Consider the following 19,777-nt stretch of genomic DNA (forward strand, 5'->3'; position numbering starts at 1 on the left):
AGTAAAACTGAGTGCCCAAGGAAAGGAAACCTTTACATAACACGTTGTTAACTTGTAGAATTCACCACCCCAAGATGTGCTGAGAAAAAGTCATGCAGGGTTGGGTCTTTCCTTAGCTAGGATACATAAATGTAACCTCTGTGTCCAGAGCCAGCTTGCATCAAGTATCTGTTTCTAGGGGCCAGATGTGGGGAAAGGCTTACTGCCCTCAAGGGCCTATTTATGTGCTTCCAAGAGAGGGATAGTCGCAGCTGGAAGGACTAGATTGGATGGTTTGGTCCAGGGCTAGATAAGATGTTTTGGTCCACTGGGATGTCTCTTAGCTTCTCAGTGGCATATCCCTTTTGCTTGTTAAGAAATGTATCTCAGTGTGTTTTCTCTTTTTTTTCAGTGTGCACCCGATTGGTATTTATGACGTGACCCTGGGGGCCTTCCAGCTCAAAAACCCCACAGGGGACATGGTAGTGAGGCAGGTGGAGAAAGTTATCAAACACCCTGACTATACAGATGAAGGGTCCAAAGGGGACATTGCCCTGGTGAAGCTCAAGCAACCGGTCACTTACAGCCGCACCATCCGGCCCATCTGCCTTCCCGCCTCTTCCGTCAACTTCCCTGCCGGCATGAAGTGCACCATCACTGGCTGGGGCAATGTGCTCACATCTAGTAAGGAGGGATATTTCATCTGGGGACCATAATCTTTCAGGTTTACTCAGCAATTCTTGCCCTAGCTCTGGGACACAAACCAGCGCCAGTTCCAGGTTTTTGGAGCCCTGGGCAGACAATGCCCTTCTGCCTGCCATTCTACCCAGCCTACCTGTGTATTCCCATCTGGCAGTGAATCCTTCCTTTGCTCACCAGCCCTCCCACTGCCTGTGCTCACAACCACCTGCATCACATTTGTGCCCTTTTCCCAACAGCACTGGCTGGTGCAGCTACCAGGAATGCTGCCCTTGTGTGCTACTAGTAGGAGCTTCCCCATCACCACTGGGAAGCTGGGAGTATGGGAGGCAAAATGGTTGCAAGCTGGGAAAGGCATGTGGACAGGTGACAGGGGAGGTGGACAGGTGAAATGATGTGTGACAGGGAGTCCCACCAGAAGCTTTGGACCCTGCAAGTTTCCCTGCCTCAGAATATGCTGTCAGCCCTGACACAAACCACGTTTGGGATGGGAGGGTCTAGCTGTTAGTAGAGGGGCCTCATACTGCCAAATATTTCCCCAAGGCAGTCTGCACTCACCAGGGCTCAGTCCCAGATCCTGACAATTTCAGCACATTTCAAATTATAATGGGGAGGGGGTGCCTTTGAATATTTGTAGAGCACTTTTTCTCTTCGAGAGCCAGTTTGGTGTAGTGGTTAAGTGTGCGGACTCTTATCTGTGAGAACCAGGTTTGATTCCCCACTCCTCCACTTGCAGCTGCTGGAATGGCCTTGGGTCAGCCATAGCTCTCGCAAAGCAGTCCTTGAAAGGGCAGCTTCTGGGAAAGCTCTCTCAGCCCCATCTACCTCACAGGGTGTCTGTTGTGAGGAAGGAAGGTAAAGGAGATTGTAAGCTACTCTGAGATTCAGAGTGAAGGGCGGGGTATAAATCCAATATCTTCTCCTTCTCACACTTGCACAGAAAGCTACTGTCTTTAACCGCAGCCCAGTCCCGCTTCTAATAAATCTGTGGTGCGGCCTGTATTTGGAATGGAGTCTGCAGTTCTAAATGAGTGTTGCATCCCTCCTTCCAAGCCCCCAGCCACTAATCCTGAATGTTCTCTTGCGTTCAGCCAGCCTCCCTGCGCCCATGACCCTGCAGCAGCTAGAAGTGCCCATTATTGGGATTGACACCTGTCGCTGCCTATACAGCTTGAACCCTGATCCTGAAGACCCCCACGTCATCCACAATGACATGATGTGCGCTGGCCATGCCGAAGGCAAGAAGGACGCCTGTCAGGTAAGGTTGCATGGAGGGGAAGTCGGTGGGAGTGTCCAGGAAGTGGAGGAGGAGGAAGGAGTAGAGGGAGTGAATTAAAAGAATGGCACCTTTTGTGAAACTTGGCCTGCTTGTTCATTTCAGTTATGTTTGAACTTCCTGGTAGATCCATGCCCCATATTAATTAGTGCTCATTAGGACAATTTTGAGGAGCCCCGTGGCACAGGGTGGTAAGCTGCAGTACTGCAGTCCAAGCTCTGCTCACGACCGGAGTTCGATCCTGGCAGAAGCTGGGTTCAGGTTCCTGCCTCAAGGTTGACTCAGTTTTTCACCCTTCCGAGGTCAGTAAAATGAGTACCCAGCTTGCTGGTGGTGAAGTGTAGATGATAGGGGAAGGCAATGGCAAACCACCCCATTAAAAATCTGCTGTGAAAATGTGATGCAACGTCACCCCAGAGTTGGAAACGACTGGTACTTGCACAGGGGACTAACGTTACCTTTTAGGGACTTCCTCTGCTGGTTCGTCAATAACATTAAAGTTACAACTTCTGAAAATCTCCTTAAGCTCCTTAAGAGTTGTGGGTGCTGAACCATTAAAGCCCCCCACCCCTGCTGAAAGACCCTTGTGAAGTGTCATCCTGTTTTCCTTCAGGTCCTGTGTTTCCCATAATTCCCTGCCAGACGCTTAGCACAGAGAGGGGAAGCTGCCTTGATAGCCAACTGTTCAGACATTAGAGTGCCAAAATGTAGCCGAGGAGGGGGAAGTCTCAAAGGAGGGGGTGGAGACAATGGGTGCAACAGGACGTCATCCCATGGGTTGATAACTCAGTGCTTGCACAGGGGACTACCTTTTTACCTAGGACGATTTTGCTCTGACCTGGCTAGCTCATCCTTGTCAGATCTTGAAAGCTAAGCAGGGTGGCCCTGGTCAGTACCTGGATGGGAAATCACTGAGAAATTCCAGGGTCATGGCATGGAGGCAGGCAATAGCAAACCACCTCTAAATATCTCTTGCCTTGAAAACCCTATGGAGTCACCATAAGTCGGCTGTGACATGACAGCGCTTTCCTCCACCACCACCGCACAGGAGAATTTTGGTGTTTTTCTCAGCCACCAAAATGTCTTGGCAAAGCATCCGTTTATGTATACGGAAGTGGGGGAAAGAAAGCTGTTCTGGTTGACTTGTGGATTCAAATCCCCCTTTTCTTTTAGAAAACACGCGCTAAACATCCCTTTGCTGCTCAGATTATGATGTCTGTTCTAAATTTCAGCGGTGGCCAAGGAGCCATTTTCTCTGAGTTTTCACCACAGTGCTGCTGTGAAATGCCTAAACGGTTCCCAGCTGTGTAGGCTGAGCTGGTCACATAAGTCCTGATAGCAAAACCCTCACCTCTGATTGTGGCTAACGATGGTTTTGAGTTGAGGTTGGCCCCACTTGTGAGGTTGCAGGCTTTTAAATGTTTAAGCAACTCCATAGTCATGGCCCTAACGCATTTCCCTACTGGACTGAGAAGTACAAGATCGCTAATCCAGATGGATTTTGTGATGACTATCCCAGTATGCTGGACTCCTTAACTGATGCTTGTGACCAATGTTCCCTCTAAACTGACTTAGTGTGAACTACCTCACAGTTTTGAAGCCTCTGGGCCACACATTTTTGTCTTAGCTCAGGAAGGCTGGACTCAAAGCAAACTAATTTATGCCGTAGCTCAAAACTTTAATGCCAGTAGCTCACAAAGTAGAATTTTTGCTCACGACTCTACAGTTTATAGGGAGCACTACATGTGACCAATGCTGCCTGTAAGCTGTGGAGTCTTGTGAGCAAAAACTCTACTTTGTGAGCTACTGGCATTAAAATTGTGAGCTGCTGCATAAATTAGTTTGCTCTGGGTCGTTTTTCCAGAGTTAAGAAAAAATGTGAGCTGGAGGCTAAAAAACTGAGCAAGCTCACACTAACTCAGCTTAGTGGGAATACTGCTTTCTAGAGTGAAGTGTCATTTCCTGGCCTCCCAAACTTCCTCCTCCCCATCTTCCAACCCCCCCAAGCCCCCTCGCCACATGTACCTTCTTTTCCTAATTCCTGCCGTTTTTCTAGGGTGACTCCGGAGGGCCCCTGTCCTGCCGCGTAGGCAATTCCTGGTTATTGGCCGGGGTTGTAAGCTGGGGAGATGCATGTGGGGCTGCCAACAGGCCTGGTGTCTATACCCGCACCTCGAACTATGCTGCCTGGATTAAGGAGAACATTCCAGAGATGGAGTTCAGCCAATCAACTGTCAATATGGAGCCCGTGTCCGAGGAGGGCATGTGCAATGATACAGCTGGCCAGCCAGGCCGTTATGATGAGTTTCAGCCTCTGCCAGGCGGGTTCCGCCCCATCACCCCTAAACCGCCTTCTGGGAACAGCGCCACCTCCTGGGCCTGCACTGCCACCCTGCCCCTTCTGTTTCTCCTCCTCCTGAGCCTCTGCTACCTCCTGTAAATTGCACTTCAGATCTGGTCAGTAAACCCACCTGCCCAATGATTGTATAGGGAAGAGGTCCCTTCTTTACTACCACTTCCACTCCATGTTCAATTGGATGGTTGCAATATTTCAGTCAGTCACATCTCAAAATTTTGCTGTCTTCTGAAAGCAGGTGATTGTGTTGAATAGACTCTGGTCTTATTTTACAAGATGGCGGCCTGGTGCCTCAGCAGAAGCTTCCTCCAGGAAGTGAGGTTCAGTCCGATGTCTGCCTTGGGCCAGTGCCATCAGCTAGCCACCATCTAGGATAAACTGAGGTCCGCTTGATTCACATCTCACTTCAGTTGCTTCTAGCCGGTTAATTCGTTAACAGCCCGCTGCTTTTAAAAAGCTGTACTGTGGCTTGAGGCAATGGTGTAGGCCCAAAATGGCTGCCCCCCTGCAGCTTCACAGTGGAGAACAGGCTCCCGCCAAACTAGGAAATTCAGTTCACTCTCCTCTTTGTGCCAGTTCCTAGTTCTCATCCCTTCCCTTATCTCTGAATTTGCTGTTTGGCATCCCATGCCAGTCTCCTGCCAGATCCTCACATAAATCCTTCAACCTTGATAGCTTGTGATTGACATTTCTGCCAGTTCCCTTCAAGCTGTCTGCAAGGTCAGACCTCCTGTGGCTGCCAGCCATGGCTCTTTGTGGAAATGATTTCATCTACCTACAAAACCGTCCCAGAGGCTTTTGTTGCTTCCTTCTAGTTCAGTCTAACACTGTCCACGCTGTTTCTACCACCATCACATTGTACTTTATCTGACCTCACTCCAGGGAATGAGCCGGGCCTTCCTCATTGAACTCTGTGTTATTCTTCAGTTCCCAGCCCACCTCATGGGCAAGCCTAATGTTGATCTAAGTCATCCCCTCCCTGTGCCCTTTTCCAGGGTGACTCCGGGGGACCCTTGTCTTGTCCTGTAAACCAAACTTGGCTGCTGGCTGGGGTAGTAAGCTGGGGGGATTCGTGTGGGCAGCCCAACCGTCCTGGCGTCTACACTCAAGTTTCATCCTATGTGGACTGGATTCAGAAAAATGTCCCAGAAGTGGCCACCACTGCGAAAGAAGAACCAGTCTCTGAGGAGGGAGTGTGTTCGACAGCACCCTTTTTGCTCTTATCATCTTGGATTTTGCTAGCTTGCGTGGCCTTATTGCATGTCTTCGTGGATGGTTAAGAAACTGCCATTTTACCCACGTCTCCTGCCAGCCCAGGGACTGAAAGTGGAGATGGAGAAGCACACTGTTACAAGGCCCTTCTTTGTGTGGCAGTAATAGCCTTATTTTTGTACTGACTGATGTGCATGTTTGAAGCAGGACACTGATTTCATTTTAAGCTTCAGTGCGGGCCAATAAATCCCTCCATTGGGGTTTAGGCTTTCTGGGATGCATGTATGGATGTGGCAGTACTCTGGAGAATCATGTCATCAGCACAACACCCAACCCCTCTTCCTTCTGAATGAAGTCTTCCAGGCCTTATTTATGATCCAGTGGGACTTAAATGTGAAGTGGGCTGGATGAGGATCTCTCAGCACACGCAGGCTGGCAAGATATCTATGGACAGAGCTTCTACCCATATGGACTAAAAGGGGGCGGTTCACTGTTCTGTGAAAACCTGCAGCTTGCCTTCCCTGGGAACTTAAGCAATCTTTGTATTTGCACATTTTTATCGCTTGAACTAAATCCAGGTATATGAGCATCTCTTTCTTGATCAAATGGGAAAGAGAGCTTTTGAAGATACTCTTGCAATGAAGGTTTTTAATAAACTTAATGGTAGTTGTGGCGTCAAGAAGGCTGTGTTACTTAAAGACAACCCAGGTGCCCTCCTCCTGCTGTGTTAGATGGCATGGCTGAATTTATGAGGAAGAAACAAATGCACATACATTTACTGGAGTGTAGTGGCAAAAAATGGAAGCGAAACAGAACAAGGAAAGGCCATTCTGGGTCAGGCTGCTTGGGTAAAACAGCAGGCACTGATCTCTCTGGAAGCTGCACAGGAGCTTAACTTTCACCTGGTACTGTCAGGAACATGACAGCCCTGCTGGATCAGACCAATAGTTTATCCAGTCCAGCATCCTGTCTCTCAGAGTGGCCAACCAGTTACTGTGGAGAGCCAACAATAAGGCATAGAAAGGCTGCTGCCTCTGAATATGGAGGTTCTATTTAGTCACCTGACTAGCAGCTGCTGTTAGACTTTTTCTGCATGAATCTGTTGAAGAAGCTGCCCAGCTGGAATTACATTCCTACCCCCGAGATCTTCAGTGAGTGAGGCTACTTCTCCACTGTCTCTATTTTTGCTTTCTGGAATAGTGAACAGAAAAGGGGGAGGTACATGTGGTGAAAAGCAGTGGTGGCTTGGGAGGGAAGGTAGTAGAAGTACATTCTCTTCTACAAACAGGAACTTACGTTTGCGTCCTCCTGATCTTAGCAGAACAGGCAGTGAAGTGGAATGTTGGCTAACCTTTAGTACATGTGCTGAAGATAACAAAACATCTGAGCCCTGCCTGCCGAAACTCGGTCTTCCACCATTCCTTTTCTGAGCCCCACCTCCATCCACTACCAGTTTCCCATTTCTGGCCATCTCCCCCATGCAAGGTTCTTTACTACGCTAGCAGTAGTAAAGATGCTGTTCAGCACACACACCAAACCCCTATATCATACTTCTTTTTTTAATTAAAATAATTCTCAAGATAACAGAAAACACATTGTGTACATGGAGCATGAGCCTACTAGCTATAGCCAGACTACCATGTGGCTAGTGTATCTTGTGCAGGCCTCAGCCCTGCCAGCAGGTACCAGGTATGCAAGGAGGTGGCTGCAGGAAGATAAGAGGCAGCCCCTCCCCCTTCTGACAGGGGCCAAGGGACTTGCTAGACTCTCCTCTCTCACTGAGCACCAATAAAGTCAGATTTCACCACTGGAACTGGGGGGTGGGGCAGAAAGAGAACCATCACACATTACATCTAAAGCGGTTCGAAAGAAAAAGCTTGAAGCACTTCCTAAACTTCCCTTTCTTGATATAAGATCTCTTTTGTTCAAAGGGGAGACGCAAAGGGCAGGGCAACTCACATCTCGCTTAGAAACCCACTATTCCTGACACTGCCTTAAATGCAGTTTTGGCAGCTACTGAAGAGGAGGGGAGCTGCAGTCTCTTCTGGCTTCACTTTAAGAGCAAGAAACTGTCAGTGGTAACTGGCCCCATCCTCTTTTTCCAAACAGACCATAGACAGATGACACAGGGAAGGCCCAGGGAGCCAGAATTTTAAGAGTTTCTGCCCTTTAGCATCCATCTGCTAGAAAGGGAGGGGGGAAGGATGACAGTTTGACATGCACAGAGCAGAAAAACCACCAACCATTTCAACTCTCAAAACTGATGGGTTGGGGAAAACTGTTCTTCCACCAGCAGGGTCCTAAAAGCCCCTTAAATACTGCTGCTGCCACCCACCCATTTTCTGCAAATGGCTTCCCCAGCATCCTTCCCACTTAAGCTTTCCCCCTCTTTAACCTGCCTGCTAAGGTACGCAGAGGCAGCCCAAAAGGCTTGTGCTGGAGCAGCTCGGAAACTGGCTGTGCTTTCAGGCCTAAAAGGGTGACTCCCAACCATAACATTCTGTGGGAAGATGAGAACAGGACTTACAAGCTGAAGGGGCCTCGAAAGAGCCAATGAACAACAGTACTTGAGATGCTGCAACAGTGGGGGACTCTTTCCCCCTCCCCCATTTCCTCCAACCCATCGGCTCAAAGCACATCCAATCAATGCAAGTCCAACACAAAATGTCTGGCCTTCGACCATCTCTTAAAATGAAAGGTGGATGTGAACTGAGGGGGAGCTTCTTCCATTCTTCTTGTCCCTGGCTCCCTCACTTCTTGGAAATCTTGGCTTGTTTGTGTTTGGGAGGTGCCCACCTCAGGCAGAGGGAATCCACTGTGAAAGAAAAGAGGACAATGTCAAAAGGGGCGAGGGGAGGGAGACAGGCAAAGTCGCCCCCAGTTCCAACAAGAGGCAGGGCTGGCAGCCCTATCTTGGGAGAGGGAAGCACCTCGGAAAAAGTTTCTTCAAAAGGCCATCACAGTCAGGAGGCGGCTGGGAGAATGCTCTGAGGGCAGGAACCTCTAGGTCAGTTTCAGTGGAACTATGTGAGCTGCCACAAGCAAGGAGCATTTAACCCTGTCTGTCCAGGCAAGTTCCTGTCAGAGCTTCACTTCTCGTTATAAGCACCCTAAAGGCACTTGCAGCATTTTAAAAGAGAAGTGAGTGATAACTACTGCATGCTTTTGTGGATGGCACTTTTGCACTGCCACACTTCACCCTCCCAGTGGTTTTATTTCAGTTCCTGCCAGAGATGCTTCTTTAAGGAGACGCTTAGCAGTAGGAAACTGGCAAACTCTCTATGCCTCCTCTTATATAAGTGGAGCAGACACACAGGCCGCTGGGGGGAGGGGGGACCCGGACACAATGCCTCTTTCACAGCACAGGTCGAAACTGGAAACCGCCCCAAGAGGCTTTGACTCTTTGGTCTCTCACCAAACAGTTCTGTGTTTGTGTTTAGTGGGGCTTGGGCATGGGAGCAGGTTTATGTGCAGAGCTCAGTACAGGCAAGAGAGGAGGAGGAACAAAACTAAATTTTGTGTTCATAATTAACAATGCAAACTAAGATTTCCCTTTGCACTACTGATTTTGAGAGAGAGAGGAGAGAAAGATCACCCTGCTCAGAGCGGTCACAATCTCCTTTACCTCACCCCCCAAACAGCAGACACCCTGTGAGGTAGGTGGAGTTGAGAGAGTACTCCCAAAAGCTGCCCTTTCAAGGACAACTCCTATGAGAACTATGGCTGACCCAAGGCTATTCCAGCAGCTGCAAGTGGAGGAGTAGGGAATCAAACACGGTTCTCCCAGATAAAAGCCCATGCACTTAACCACTACACCAAACTGGCTCTCTTACAGTTACCCTACCCCACTCCTTTTTTTACATAAATTAGATTTTTCTGCAAACCTGAGGATTCACAGAATCTTAAACTTCAGATGTGGCTGGCTTTTCCATCTTTATCTACATGATGACCAGCTCTTGTTCATTAGATATAAAGCTGAATAAAGCATTTGGTGATAAAGACTATAGTGGCAGAAGGGTGTAAGAACTGCAATGACAAGTACAGCTGAGGTTGGTTACAGTAAACATGTACAGCATCAACTGAAAGAGCTAAGGCTGGAAATGCTGTCTGCCACCTGCACATATGCAGCAACCATCCACATCATCAGCCCTTTGCAGATGATGATCACAGACTTCTAAGCTTTTCTCTGTTATCCTGAGGTCTAAAAGAAATTTACTCTGGGTGTCAGGACTTGCACTAACTTCCGCAGATGAAATTCCATCCCACAGCACTTCCTTATCTCTACAGTATTGTGCTTGCAGCCATGAAAGCTTGACAACTGACTGGCTGAGCAGGTGTTGTGGCTTGGAACATTTGGTAGCTCAGATAAACAAACAATTTGTAGTCTAATTTCTCTAAGGAATGAAAATGTTGTCATATTGGCTGGGGTTAAAATGTCACATTGGGGCAAGAGAAGAACTGGAAAGGACCCAAGACAGAGCCTGAAAGGGAGACCAAAGTTGACAGAGGAACCAAAAACAAAGATTAAAAATTAAGCTTAAAATAAAGGGATGGGGGGCAGAGAATTGAGCTGAGTAGAGAGGGGAGTAGACTCAGACAAAACATCACAGCACTAAAGTGGGGCAGAGGAGGAAGTTCTAGGGAGCCTGGTCAAACACAGGGTGGCTAAATGAAGCCTGGCAAAAGTAAGGAGGAAGAGGATGAAGAAACGATGGGTGGTAGAACTGAACAAAGGCAGAAACAGAGAATGCAGGATGGGGGTTAACTTGGCAAGAAGGAAATGGGCAAATAAGGACCGAGGACTGTTGGCCATAGGACAAAGAGGCCACACAATTGCTGGACTGTCAATGCAGGCCTTAACAAGGGAATTCCAACTATTGTGGCTTGGGCAGAAACAAGAGGCTGAGGAGATTTCTAAGAACTCTAAGGCTCCAAAAATTAGGCTCTAACCTTTGTTTTGTTTGCCAGAAAGATAAAAAGGAGCAGCCAAATTGTTGTGAAGCCTGGGCATCTCTCCAAATGCAGATAAGCTAATTTGCTTATCTACATTGTTTAAATTAATCTGATGGTGACTGAGCAGAGGATCATTACTATGGCTTATCCTCTCTGTAGCCTTGTGACAAAACAACCCAAAGGGAGCGGGGAGGGGGGGGAGCTGAATTGCAGACACTCATATCAAACAGCCAATTTTTTGACTGCTGACTTCTTGTCAAAAGTAATCTGCTACCCAAGTCAAGGTACACTTACTGCTTCCAACAGGATCGCAACTCCCCCCACCCTGAAAATACTCCCCTTTCCCCCAGTACCTGTGATGGGAGGCTTCTTATATTGGGCGCTTTTGAGGTGCTCTTCAACCAGCTTGGGGGTGACACAGATAACATGCTGCCCTTTCCAGTACTTGACCATATTCAGCGACTGCAGCGTACTGATGATGTCATTTTGTGTGATGCTCGTCATCTGGCTGTGCCGGAAGAGAAGCATGCAAGACGGCATCAAAATGAGCTATGACAAACTAGCCTCAAGAGAACGTAGAGCTTAGCTGGATAGGCTACTGCAAGGCCCAGGGGCCCTCTCACAACTGCTCATCCTCATTTTTGCATCACCATTAATGTGTAACGAGAGAATCTTGCCTGGCCCAGGCAAGCCCAATCTTGTCAGATCTCAGCAGCTAACAAACTGGAGAGTGGTTAAGTCTGCAGACTCTTATCTGGGAGAACCAGGTTTGATTCCCCACTCCTCCACTTGCACCTGCTAGCATGGCCTTGGGTCAGCCATAGCTCTGGCAGAGGTTGTCCTTGAAAGGGCAGCTGCTGTGAGAGCCCTCTCCAGCCCCACCCACCTCACAGGGTGTCTGTTGTGGGGGAGGAAGGTAAAGGAGATTGTGAGCCGTTCTGAGACTCTTCAGAGTGGAGGGCGGGATATAAATTCAATATCTTCTTCATCTTCGTCTTCTAACAAGGCTCAGCCCTGGCAATTCTTGGATGAAAGACCATCAGGGAAGTCCAGGGCTGCTATGTAGATGCGGGCAATGGCAAAACACCTCTGTTCATCTCTTACCTTGAAAATTCCATGAGGGGTTGTCACAAATTGGCTGTGACTTGATGGTACTTTCCACCACCACAGAGAATGTCATACTTTAGGGAGCTATAAAGGAACCCACTGTTTCCTCACCTGAGATCTTTGATGGAAAGAGTGCCCCGGAAATCCCTGAGGATCTCCAGCAGCACCCATGACCAATAGCTCCGATAGCTCAGCTTGCCTAGGTCTGAGAGAGGCTTCTCTGGGGAACCCACGGTGCTTTCCAGCTTGGAGAGCTCATAGCCTAGGGAGCAAGAGGTTTAAAGTCAAATCCAAAGAAGGGCGCCATAGCTCAGAACACAGACATCTTCCTGGGTATGAGATTGTGGGGTTGTTCCAGGACAAGGGTCAGAGGGGAGTCATAGAATTGGAAGAAACCTCCAGGGTCATCTAGTCCACCCCCCTGCACAATGCAGGAAACTCACAAATACCTCCTCTCCCAGTCTTCACCAAGGAGTTCTTGGTGCATGTACTGAAGACCACCACTCAGATTAATTGCCTCTAAAGTCTTTTGTCCCTCAAAAAGTGCTTTAAAAGACAGGTTTTCTGTTGACATTTTGTGTACATTTACGGATAAAGTAGTGATTGTAAATGATACCGATGGATATAAAGCAGAACCAAAGGGCAAGAAAATTATATCAGGTTAAATCAAAGGGTAGGTGGGGCACAAGCCATTTTCATTCTTCTTTAGTTTGGGGGAGGTGGGGAGAAGGAGAAGATGCTCTTCCACTAAGCCAATAGGAAGACATTAAGTGGCTGCCAAACTGGTTCACAGGGTTCTTAGTGACTGGGACAGGTCACTTGAGAGGGAAACAAACTTACTGAAAGCAATAAGGAACTTCCCATAACCTCTCCTCTGGTATGGAGGCAAGGTGAGGATGCAGGCCACATTGTTACCATCTGGGGACTCCTTCTCCTAGAAGAGAAAATAAAAAAGTGAACAGGCATCATATGAGGGAGCGAGGAATCCATCACTAGGCCTAGCAACCAGTACACAGAAAACCAGTTTTGTTTTTTAAATAGAGACAAGTTTCTAGTCTTTGCAGCTTCAGAGATATGTTCCACAAGCAAGCAGGCAATATCTGGTAAAATCTCAGAAGTTGAGATTTAGGAGCAGGAAGTGGTTGGGGGCTTTAGAGTTCTGAACAGCAATTTTCATGTACTGCAGGAAGCTATCTTTGTCACTATGGATGTTGTTTCTTTATATATGAACATTCCACAAAATGAGGGAGGCTCTGGGCCTCTTGCAGGATGTTTTGGGTAAGAGCAAATGCTTTTCGAGCCCCCTCCCCCCAAAGTCTTTTTTTATGCCTCTTGGCTGAGTTATGTCTGATGAAGAATTTTTTTTCCAGTTTCAAGGATAATTATTTTGGCAAATCTCAAGTACAGCCATGGGGTGTAAAACTGACCCAGAATTAGCAAACATAATAATCATGGACAGATTAGAAAACACTTTCATCCTCCAGAGGAATAATATCTATAAGGACAGCATCATCCTATATAAAAAGGTTCTGGCTGATATTTTCAACATTTGGAAAGAAGCTCCTTATCCAGTTTGGAAAGTATATTAACACTATGCATCATAGTATTAAATCTGACATGTTATATGACAGGCCTAGGATTAACTTTTTGGATGCTTCGATTAAAAAGAAAGGTACTGAATTACATACTGACATTTTCAGAAACCCCATGGATGCTAACCCTTTTTTAGCAGGTGATACTTTCCATCCTCATCGCCTGAAGAGAAATTTATCTTTTTTCTCAGATGTTAACTTGTGGGAAAAGATGCACATTTTCTTAATTTGTGTAATCACAAGAATCATGAGATCCAGCTTTTCATGGTGCAGAACTCAAGCGTTTTTTTCTAAAAAAGTAGACCATACACACAGCCAGGATCCTGCGCTTCTCAAGAATGGCTAGCATTCTGGCCCTCCCAACCCACCTACCACATCAAGAATCAGACCAGCACCTTGGAGAAGTAGCCAACGATATGGGCCCCCTGCCGATCGACCTCAGTAAGAATGTAGAAAACAAAGGGCTCCACATCAAAATAGAGGGTCTTGTGATCCAAGAAGAGCTTGGCCAGGAGACACAGATTCTGGCAGTAAATCTGAGGGAGAGACAGAAATGCCAATCAGGTGGACCTCCTGGCAAAACAGGATGCAAGAAGACATGCCCCTACATTCAGCAAGGGAGCTGCAAAGGACCCCCACCTTGTGATCTTTGCCATCCACCTCATACACAGAAATGTTGTTCTTGCGGTAGATCTCCTTGCCTGGTGGTTGCCTCCATTGGCACTGGCCCTTTGATAGAAGAGAAAAGGATTACCAGAAGCATTCTGAGTACAGTTCCATTTGCGGAGTTCTTTGTTTCTGGATTGTATAGCATTTGGTGAGGCTAATACCCCACACTTCTCTTGCTTGAAATCACTGTGGTTAATTTAATTTTTCCTGGTGGCCCATACAGAAAATAATTATAATTACAGACACTGAAGGTACATAGTTCTTGATCTCTTCTATCCCATCAAGAGAAAAACTAGACTGATCTGCTGATATGCAACAGCCTCGCACAGTCCCTTGTCTAAAGCTTTTCTGACATCTTTCCATCCCACCTGCTCCCCTACTCAACCATTTGGTGCCCCTGAAAACTGCTCTTCCCCCTTGCGTACAAGGTGATAGCGGTAGGTCTTCTCAAACTTCATGTACTTGAGGCAGTACTCGCAGATCCACAGCTTGGGTTGCTTCCCGTAATCCTCTGGGAAAGGTGAGAAATACCAAGCGTCAATTTCATAGTTCCCGATATGGATCTTGTCCACGTATTTCACCTTGGTGATCTAGAGGGAAAGCAACAGAGAGAGCTAGGCATCCAAGGACACAGTCACGCCTTTTCCAGCCCCGTTCAGGCAACAAACCAGACAAAGCGCTCATCAACACTCACTGCTTCGTGCTCCTTCTCCAAAGCTGCTGTGGTGGGATCCATCTCAGCATAAGTCTGCAAGGGAAGAGAAAGAACATGGTAGACGGCAACAAAGGCAGCTGTTTCCCTTTGGCAGCTCCTTCCTAAAGGATAGCTTCACTACATCAGTAGTGCCATGCTGGGGTTAGCAATCATATTGTCGTAGGCAAGCATGGCCCCTTCTGCAAATACTTATATCCACTGATTGGGCCCACATTGACAGAACAGAGATTTTACTCCAAACCTGAGGGGACCCCCCTCCCCAGATTGGCAGAAAAATCTTAACACCCGCAAAAGAGGGAGGAAGGGTTTAAAAACCTCACACTACTGCTGCAGTGGAGGAGGGGATGGTGAATGACAGTGAACAGCAACACTGGAGCTGGGTGAGAAGAATCTTCCTCCTCCTCCCAAACCCCACCTCTACTCTCTGCCGTCTTCCCAATTAAGACACTGATGGAAAACTTGAGGGAGGGCAATTCACGCAGCAAGAGGCTGAGAAGGAGCCTTCTCACTCACCGCAAAGCCACCCTCTATAAACTTGCCTTTCAGCTTCTGACCAGCAAGACAGCAGAGAGCAGTGCTGGAGGTATTGGGGAGGGGGCAGGCGTGAGGGGGATCCTTCTCACTCAATTCCACCAGCATTGTTGCCTCTATCTTGCTAATTGGAAGCTTATAGGAAACGTCAGGGAGTGCAGCTCAGGCAGCTGATAGGCAAGAAGGAACCTCCTTACCCATTCACCCACTTCCATAGCCACCACCTGACCCACCCTCCTTAAACTTCTTCTAACCAACCACACTGTGGGAAGCAGTACTAGAGGTGCGTGTGGTCAGAAGGCTCACAATATCTTGTAGCTCCAGAAGTGGCTACCTGGCACCCATGACTTTTCCAGTCCTGGAACTGACATCCTGTAACACAACACAAGCCAGCCTCCCCAACAATGCTTCACAGCCAGCACCTTCTGTACATGGTTGATCTCATCATGTTTTCGCTTCTGGTTGCGGGTGATCTTGCGCTCTGGCTGTTCAGACAGCTCATTCATGTACTGGTCAGTGTTCTTCTGCACCGCATCTTTGACGGTTTTTGTGAGAGCCAAACGGTTCTTGTCAACCCACTCATCCAGACGCCGGTTGACTGCAGTGATCAGAGAATGGATTAGCAGGGATGCCCTCCATCCTTATTAGCAGCAGAAAGAATTCCATGCTCTAACTCAAAAAGCTATTTAGCTAGAATTTAAAATGAGGGGATTTCACTCCCATCGCAGATTCCTCTGCAATGAAGACCACTTCCTCTCCTTAGGATAGCAACAAGACTCCATAGGCTATCATGTCTAGCAGCCCTCAAGCATTTGTCCAGACCTAGAGACCATCTTCAGGAACCACAACTGCTAACACACTACAGTCAGTTAACGGCAGCAGTAGAGTTCAACCAAAGAGAGCTGCTCTTCCAAAAGATTGTACTGCCCACCTGGAGCTTCTGGAGGAAACCAGGAGTCCTGACTTTCCCCTAATCCTTACTCATTCTCCCAGGAGTCTTAACTTCCCTATGCTAGACAACATTATTAGGTTTCTCCATTATTTAACTCTCTAGTTCCTTCTTTGGGTTGGGTCAGATTTAAGAAATCCTTGAGAAACATATAAAAGAATCTGTGTCTCCAGCACTCTCTGAAATCTTGCTCCACAAACAACTTTGTGGCACAGCAAAACTTATTTAAGCTATCAGGAACAAAAGCACAGCTTTCTGTATAGGTGGTAACATTTGAAACATTCAGTTAAACATGTAGAAGGGTTTGATTAAGAAGTAATTACTCCACTCTCACTAGATGGACACCTCATAACTTTTTTGCAGCCAATAAAAAACAAAAGGCACTCACAGCCAACATAGTGCACATAAAATTCCTCTCTGGCTTCTTGTTCGTTGATCCGAGACTGAATCACTTCAGCAGAATCTGCAAATGAGTTCATGTTAAGGAAAGTTTGGTTAAAGAGATACCTAAGAACCATCTGACTGAAAGCACAAAGAAATTATCACTGTGATCATCTTGAAGCATCATGGCCAAGCTGTAGGGATGGGAAGAACTTGGCAGCAAGGGAGCATCTGTGCAAATTTTGTAAGGTGGATTGTTTGCCAACTATGAGAATGAGCCACAACCCAGAAAGGCATCTCATCTTGGCTATAAAGCTCACAAGGAGCCTTCACTAAGTTGTGTGTTCTATCAGTCTTGGCCCCCCATCTCCAACAACAGTGGCCTACTTGTACCGACTACTTGTAAACAATGTATGGAAAGTGCTCTGAACACTACATGAGTAGTATAAATGCTCATTATTGATGTTCTGTCACAACACTAGCTGTCATAAGATGTTAAAACAAATGTAGCAATCTAATGTTCAGAGTATTTTAAGAGGCGTTGCTCCTAAAGGACAAAACCTAAGTGTTGAGTTTTTTAAAAAACTTATTTTGACAGTTCCTATATGAGGTATTCTTTGAGACATTTTTACTATGCTTTTCTCTCCAAAGGAAACCCAAGGTGGCTTCCACTAATCTCCCCTCCTCCATTTTTAACTCATAACAACCCTGAGGCAGGTTAGGTTGAGAGTTGTGACTGGCCCAAGGTCACCCAGCAAGCTTGCACAGCAGAGTAGAAATTCGAACCTGGCCTCCAAGAAGGGAGTCTAACATAATAACTGCACCATGGTGGTTCTTACTATGAATATTTTAGGCACAAACGTGGGAAACCACAGAAAGCCCCCAGGTCTTACGCTACAGAGCAAGAAGATGATATTGGATTTATATCCCGTCCTATACTCTGAAACTCAGAGCAGCTCACAATCTTCTTTACCTTCCTCCCCCACAACAGACACCCTGTGAGGTGGGTGGGGCTGAGAGGGCTCTCCCAGCAGCTTCCCTTTCAAGGACAACTCTTGCGAGAGCTATGGCTGACTCAAGGCCATGCTAGCAGGTGCAAGTGGAGGAGTGGGGAATCAAACCCGTTTCTCCCACATACGAGTCCACACACTTAACCACTACACCAAACTGGCTCTCTTTCTGGGGCCACAAGACAGCAGGGACGTATGGATGCAATGAGAAAGCCCCATACACGTCCGCTGGGGGCTACTATCCCTGGGCCACCTCCAACCGCCACATTCGGATAAAAGCCTAAAACGAATTAGTATCCGGCGTGGGGGCGGGACCGCCGTCGTCAAGGCGACGAGGCCTGGTCCGTGGGATGCCCCGTTGCTATAGCATTCTAGTGGGAGAGGAGGGGTCACACAGGGTGAGGGCACATTGCCATGGAGACGCGCTTACGCCAGGTCCCGTCCCCGCGCCGACACAGGTAAGTCTCGCCGATCTCCACGGTGACTTCGGCCTCTCGGTGGTGCGGCGACGAGGGCGCGTGGCTCTGGCCGGCCGGGACCCCCGCGCTGCCTGGCCCCGACGCCGCCTCCTCTTCTTCACGCCCCCCCGGCCCCAGGCGTCGTGGGTCCGAGCCGGGGGGGCGGGGGCTCCCCCTTTCCCCTTCCGCCCCGCCACCGCCGTCGTTCCCGGCGGCGACGGTGGTGTCGCCCCCTCCAGGCCCCGCAGCCGCTGCCATGACGACCGCCACGGCGACAGCTCCGGCACACACGCGCTACCCCTCCGCAAACAACGGTTTCCAACCGTCTAGGCCGCAACCGGAAGTGATACCTCCAGATGGCGGAGCACAAGATGGGCTTGGCGGGGGGGGGGGCGTCTGGCGCGCGGGAGTGACGTCACCGACTCGCGGGTCACATGACAGGGAGGCTGGCGACAGCAACGGCGCGTTGGAGAGTGCTGAGAGGTTGCCAGGAGACGGAGGCTGATCAGAACTGAAAACATCCGTATGTTGTTGGACCGAACAAAATCCAGAAAAAGAAACAGTTTGGTGTGCTACCTTTAATTGAGGCCAGTCCAAATGTCACAACAAGGTTCATCAAGTGGTTGTTTTAAAAATTTAAAAATGGAAGATGAAAAAAGATCAATTTTTCCATATCCACCTCTTAAGACCCCGTCATGCTGGATTCTGTGTTTGTTTCCCTCCAGAATGTTATGACCCACCGTTATTTGTAAGGCAACTGCAGAAATCTAACGTGTCCAGCAAAACTGAATCTACTTGTATCCAATGGCTAAGGCTGGCATGACTGTGTCTTTGAGACCTCGACCTGGAAAATTCGCTTTTTCCTCCGTCATTTTTTATTCTTGTAACATCTGCCTGATGAAGGGCTCTATAGAACTGGGCAGCTTCCCCAACATGTCAGTAAAAGGTATTAAATGATTTTGTTTCTTTGAAGAGGTAGGCAATCAGTGCCAAATCAGTGTGGGAGCTGCTGAAGAACATTTTCTCCTCCTGGAATAAAATGGGTTGCAGACATGTTTTTGACCTACATTGGGAGCTAAAAGTAGCCTTAAAATTTAAAGTGTTTTCCCTTTGGGTTCTGTTAGAAAGAACTACCTGTCCTTAGAGGAACTCATCCTGTTCTCCAAGTTTGTTTGTGAGGCAAAAACTCTGTGGGATTTATCCCCAGAACCTTTGTCTGGGAATAAGTCCCACAATTAAGACATACTTTCAAGTAAACATGCAAAGGTGCCTCACTGAACTGAGACTAATTCAGAGCAGCAATTCATACAGAGATGCAACAGGCAGCTACCTCAAGGCAGGAAATCTGACTAAGGTTCTGCTGAGGGGCAACCAAATTATACAGACATGCTCTGTACAGAAATATCAGAGCTGTCAGAGCTCAGCAAAAGGTGATCAAAAGGCAAACTCAGAGGAGTGATTCATGTGTTAATGTGACAGGCAGCCTTCTTTGTAGGCAAGTCATTCTCTGACGCCTGTATAGGAATGACTGTGTGATCCAATAATAGTCAATGCAGAGACATAACCCACTTGCCCTACATGAAGACTGTCTGGAAAGAGACAGCAGTAAAATAGGGTTGCCAGTTTCAAACTGGGAATGGAAAATACCTGGAGATTTGGGGGTGGAGTCTGGGGGGGCAGGGCTTTGGGGAGGGACCTCATTGGGGTATAATGCCATAAAGTCAACCCTCCAAAGCAGCCATTTTATATCAGGAAACTGATCTCTTTTGTTGTCTGGAGATCAGTTGTAATTCTGGGAGATCTTCAGGCCGCACATGGAGGTTGGGCAACCCTAGCAATTAATCATGCAGAGGCATGCAGGAAAGCATCTTCTGAGTAGATTCTTTAAGC

General features: G+C 47.8%; 2 protein-coding genes across 6 annotated transcripts in view; one reads left to right on the forward strand and one right to left on the reverse strand.

The window, feature by feature from the left end:
• Positions 1-6,201, forward strand: part of PRSS8 (serine protease 8) — a 21,132-nt gene extending 14,931 nt beyond the window's left edge. For 2 of the 5 annotated variants that reach the window (XM_060256680.1, XM_060256679.1), the window contains exons 4-6: positions 392-663; positions 1,770-1,936; positions 5,306-6,201. In XM_060256680.1, the coding sequence (XP_060112663.1) occupies positions 392-663; positions 1,770-1,936; positions 5,306-5,590 (724 nt within the window). In that variant the 3' untranslated portion in view covers positions 5,591-6,201. Of the gene's footprint in view, positions 1-391; positions 664-1,769; positions 1,937-4,010 lie in introns of all 5 variants that reach the window. The other 3 variants (XM_060256678.1, XM_060256675.1, XM_060256676.1) reach the window with 2 other exon arrangements.
• An 864-nt stretch (positions 6,202-7,065) lies between these two features.
• Positions 7,066-18,249, reverse strand: KAT8 (lysine acetyltransferase 8). The gene is made up of 11 exons (XM_060256673.1): positions 17,860-18,249; positions 16,427-16,501; positions 15,512-15,687; positions 14,538-14,591; positions 14,269-14,433; positions 13,814-13,903; positions 13,570-13,710; positions 12,423-12,516; positions 11,694-11,844; positions 10,829-10,983; positions 7,066-8,337 (listed from the first exon to the last, which is right to left on the reverse strand). The coding sequence occupies exons 1-11, from the start codon at positions 18,143-18,145 to the stop codon at positions 8,273-8,275; spliced, it is 1,452 nt and encodes a 483-aa protein (XP_060112656.1). The 5' UTR covers positions 18,146-18,249; the 3' UTR covers positions 7,066-8,272.
• Positions 18,250-19,777: the final 1,528 nt, after the last annotated feature.

Source organism: Heteronotia binoei, chromosome 15 (genome assembly GCF_032191835.1).
Source record: "Heteronotia binoei isolate CCM8104 ecotype False Entrance Well chromosome 15, APGP_CSIRO_Hbin_v1, whole genome shotgun sequence".
NCBI lineage: Eukaryota > Metazoa > Chordata > Lepidosauria > Squamata > Gekkonidae > Heteronotia > Heteronotia binoei.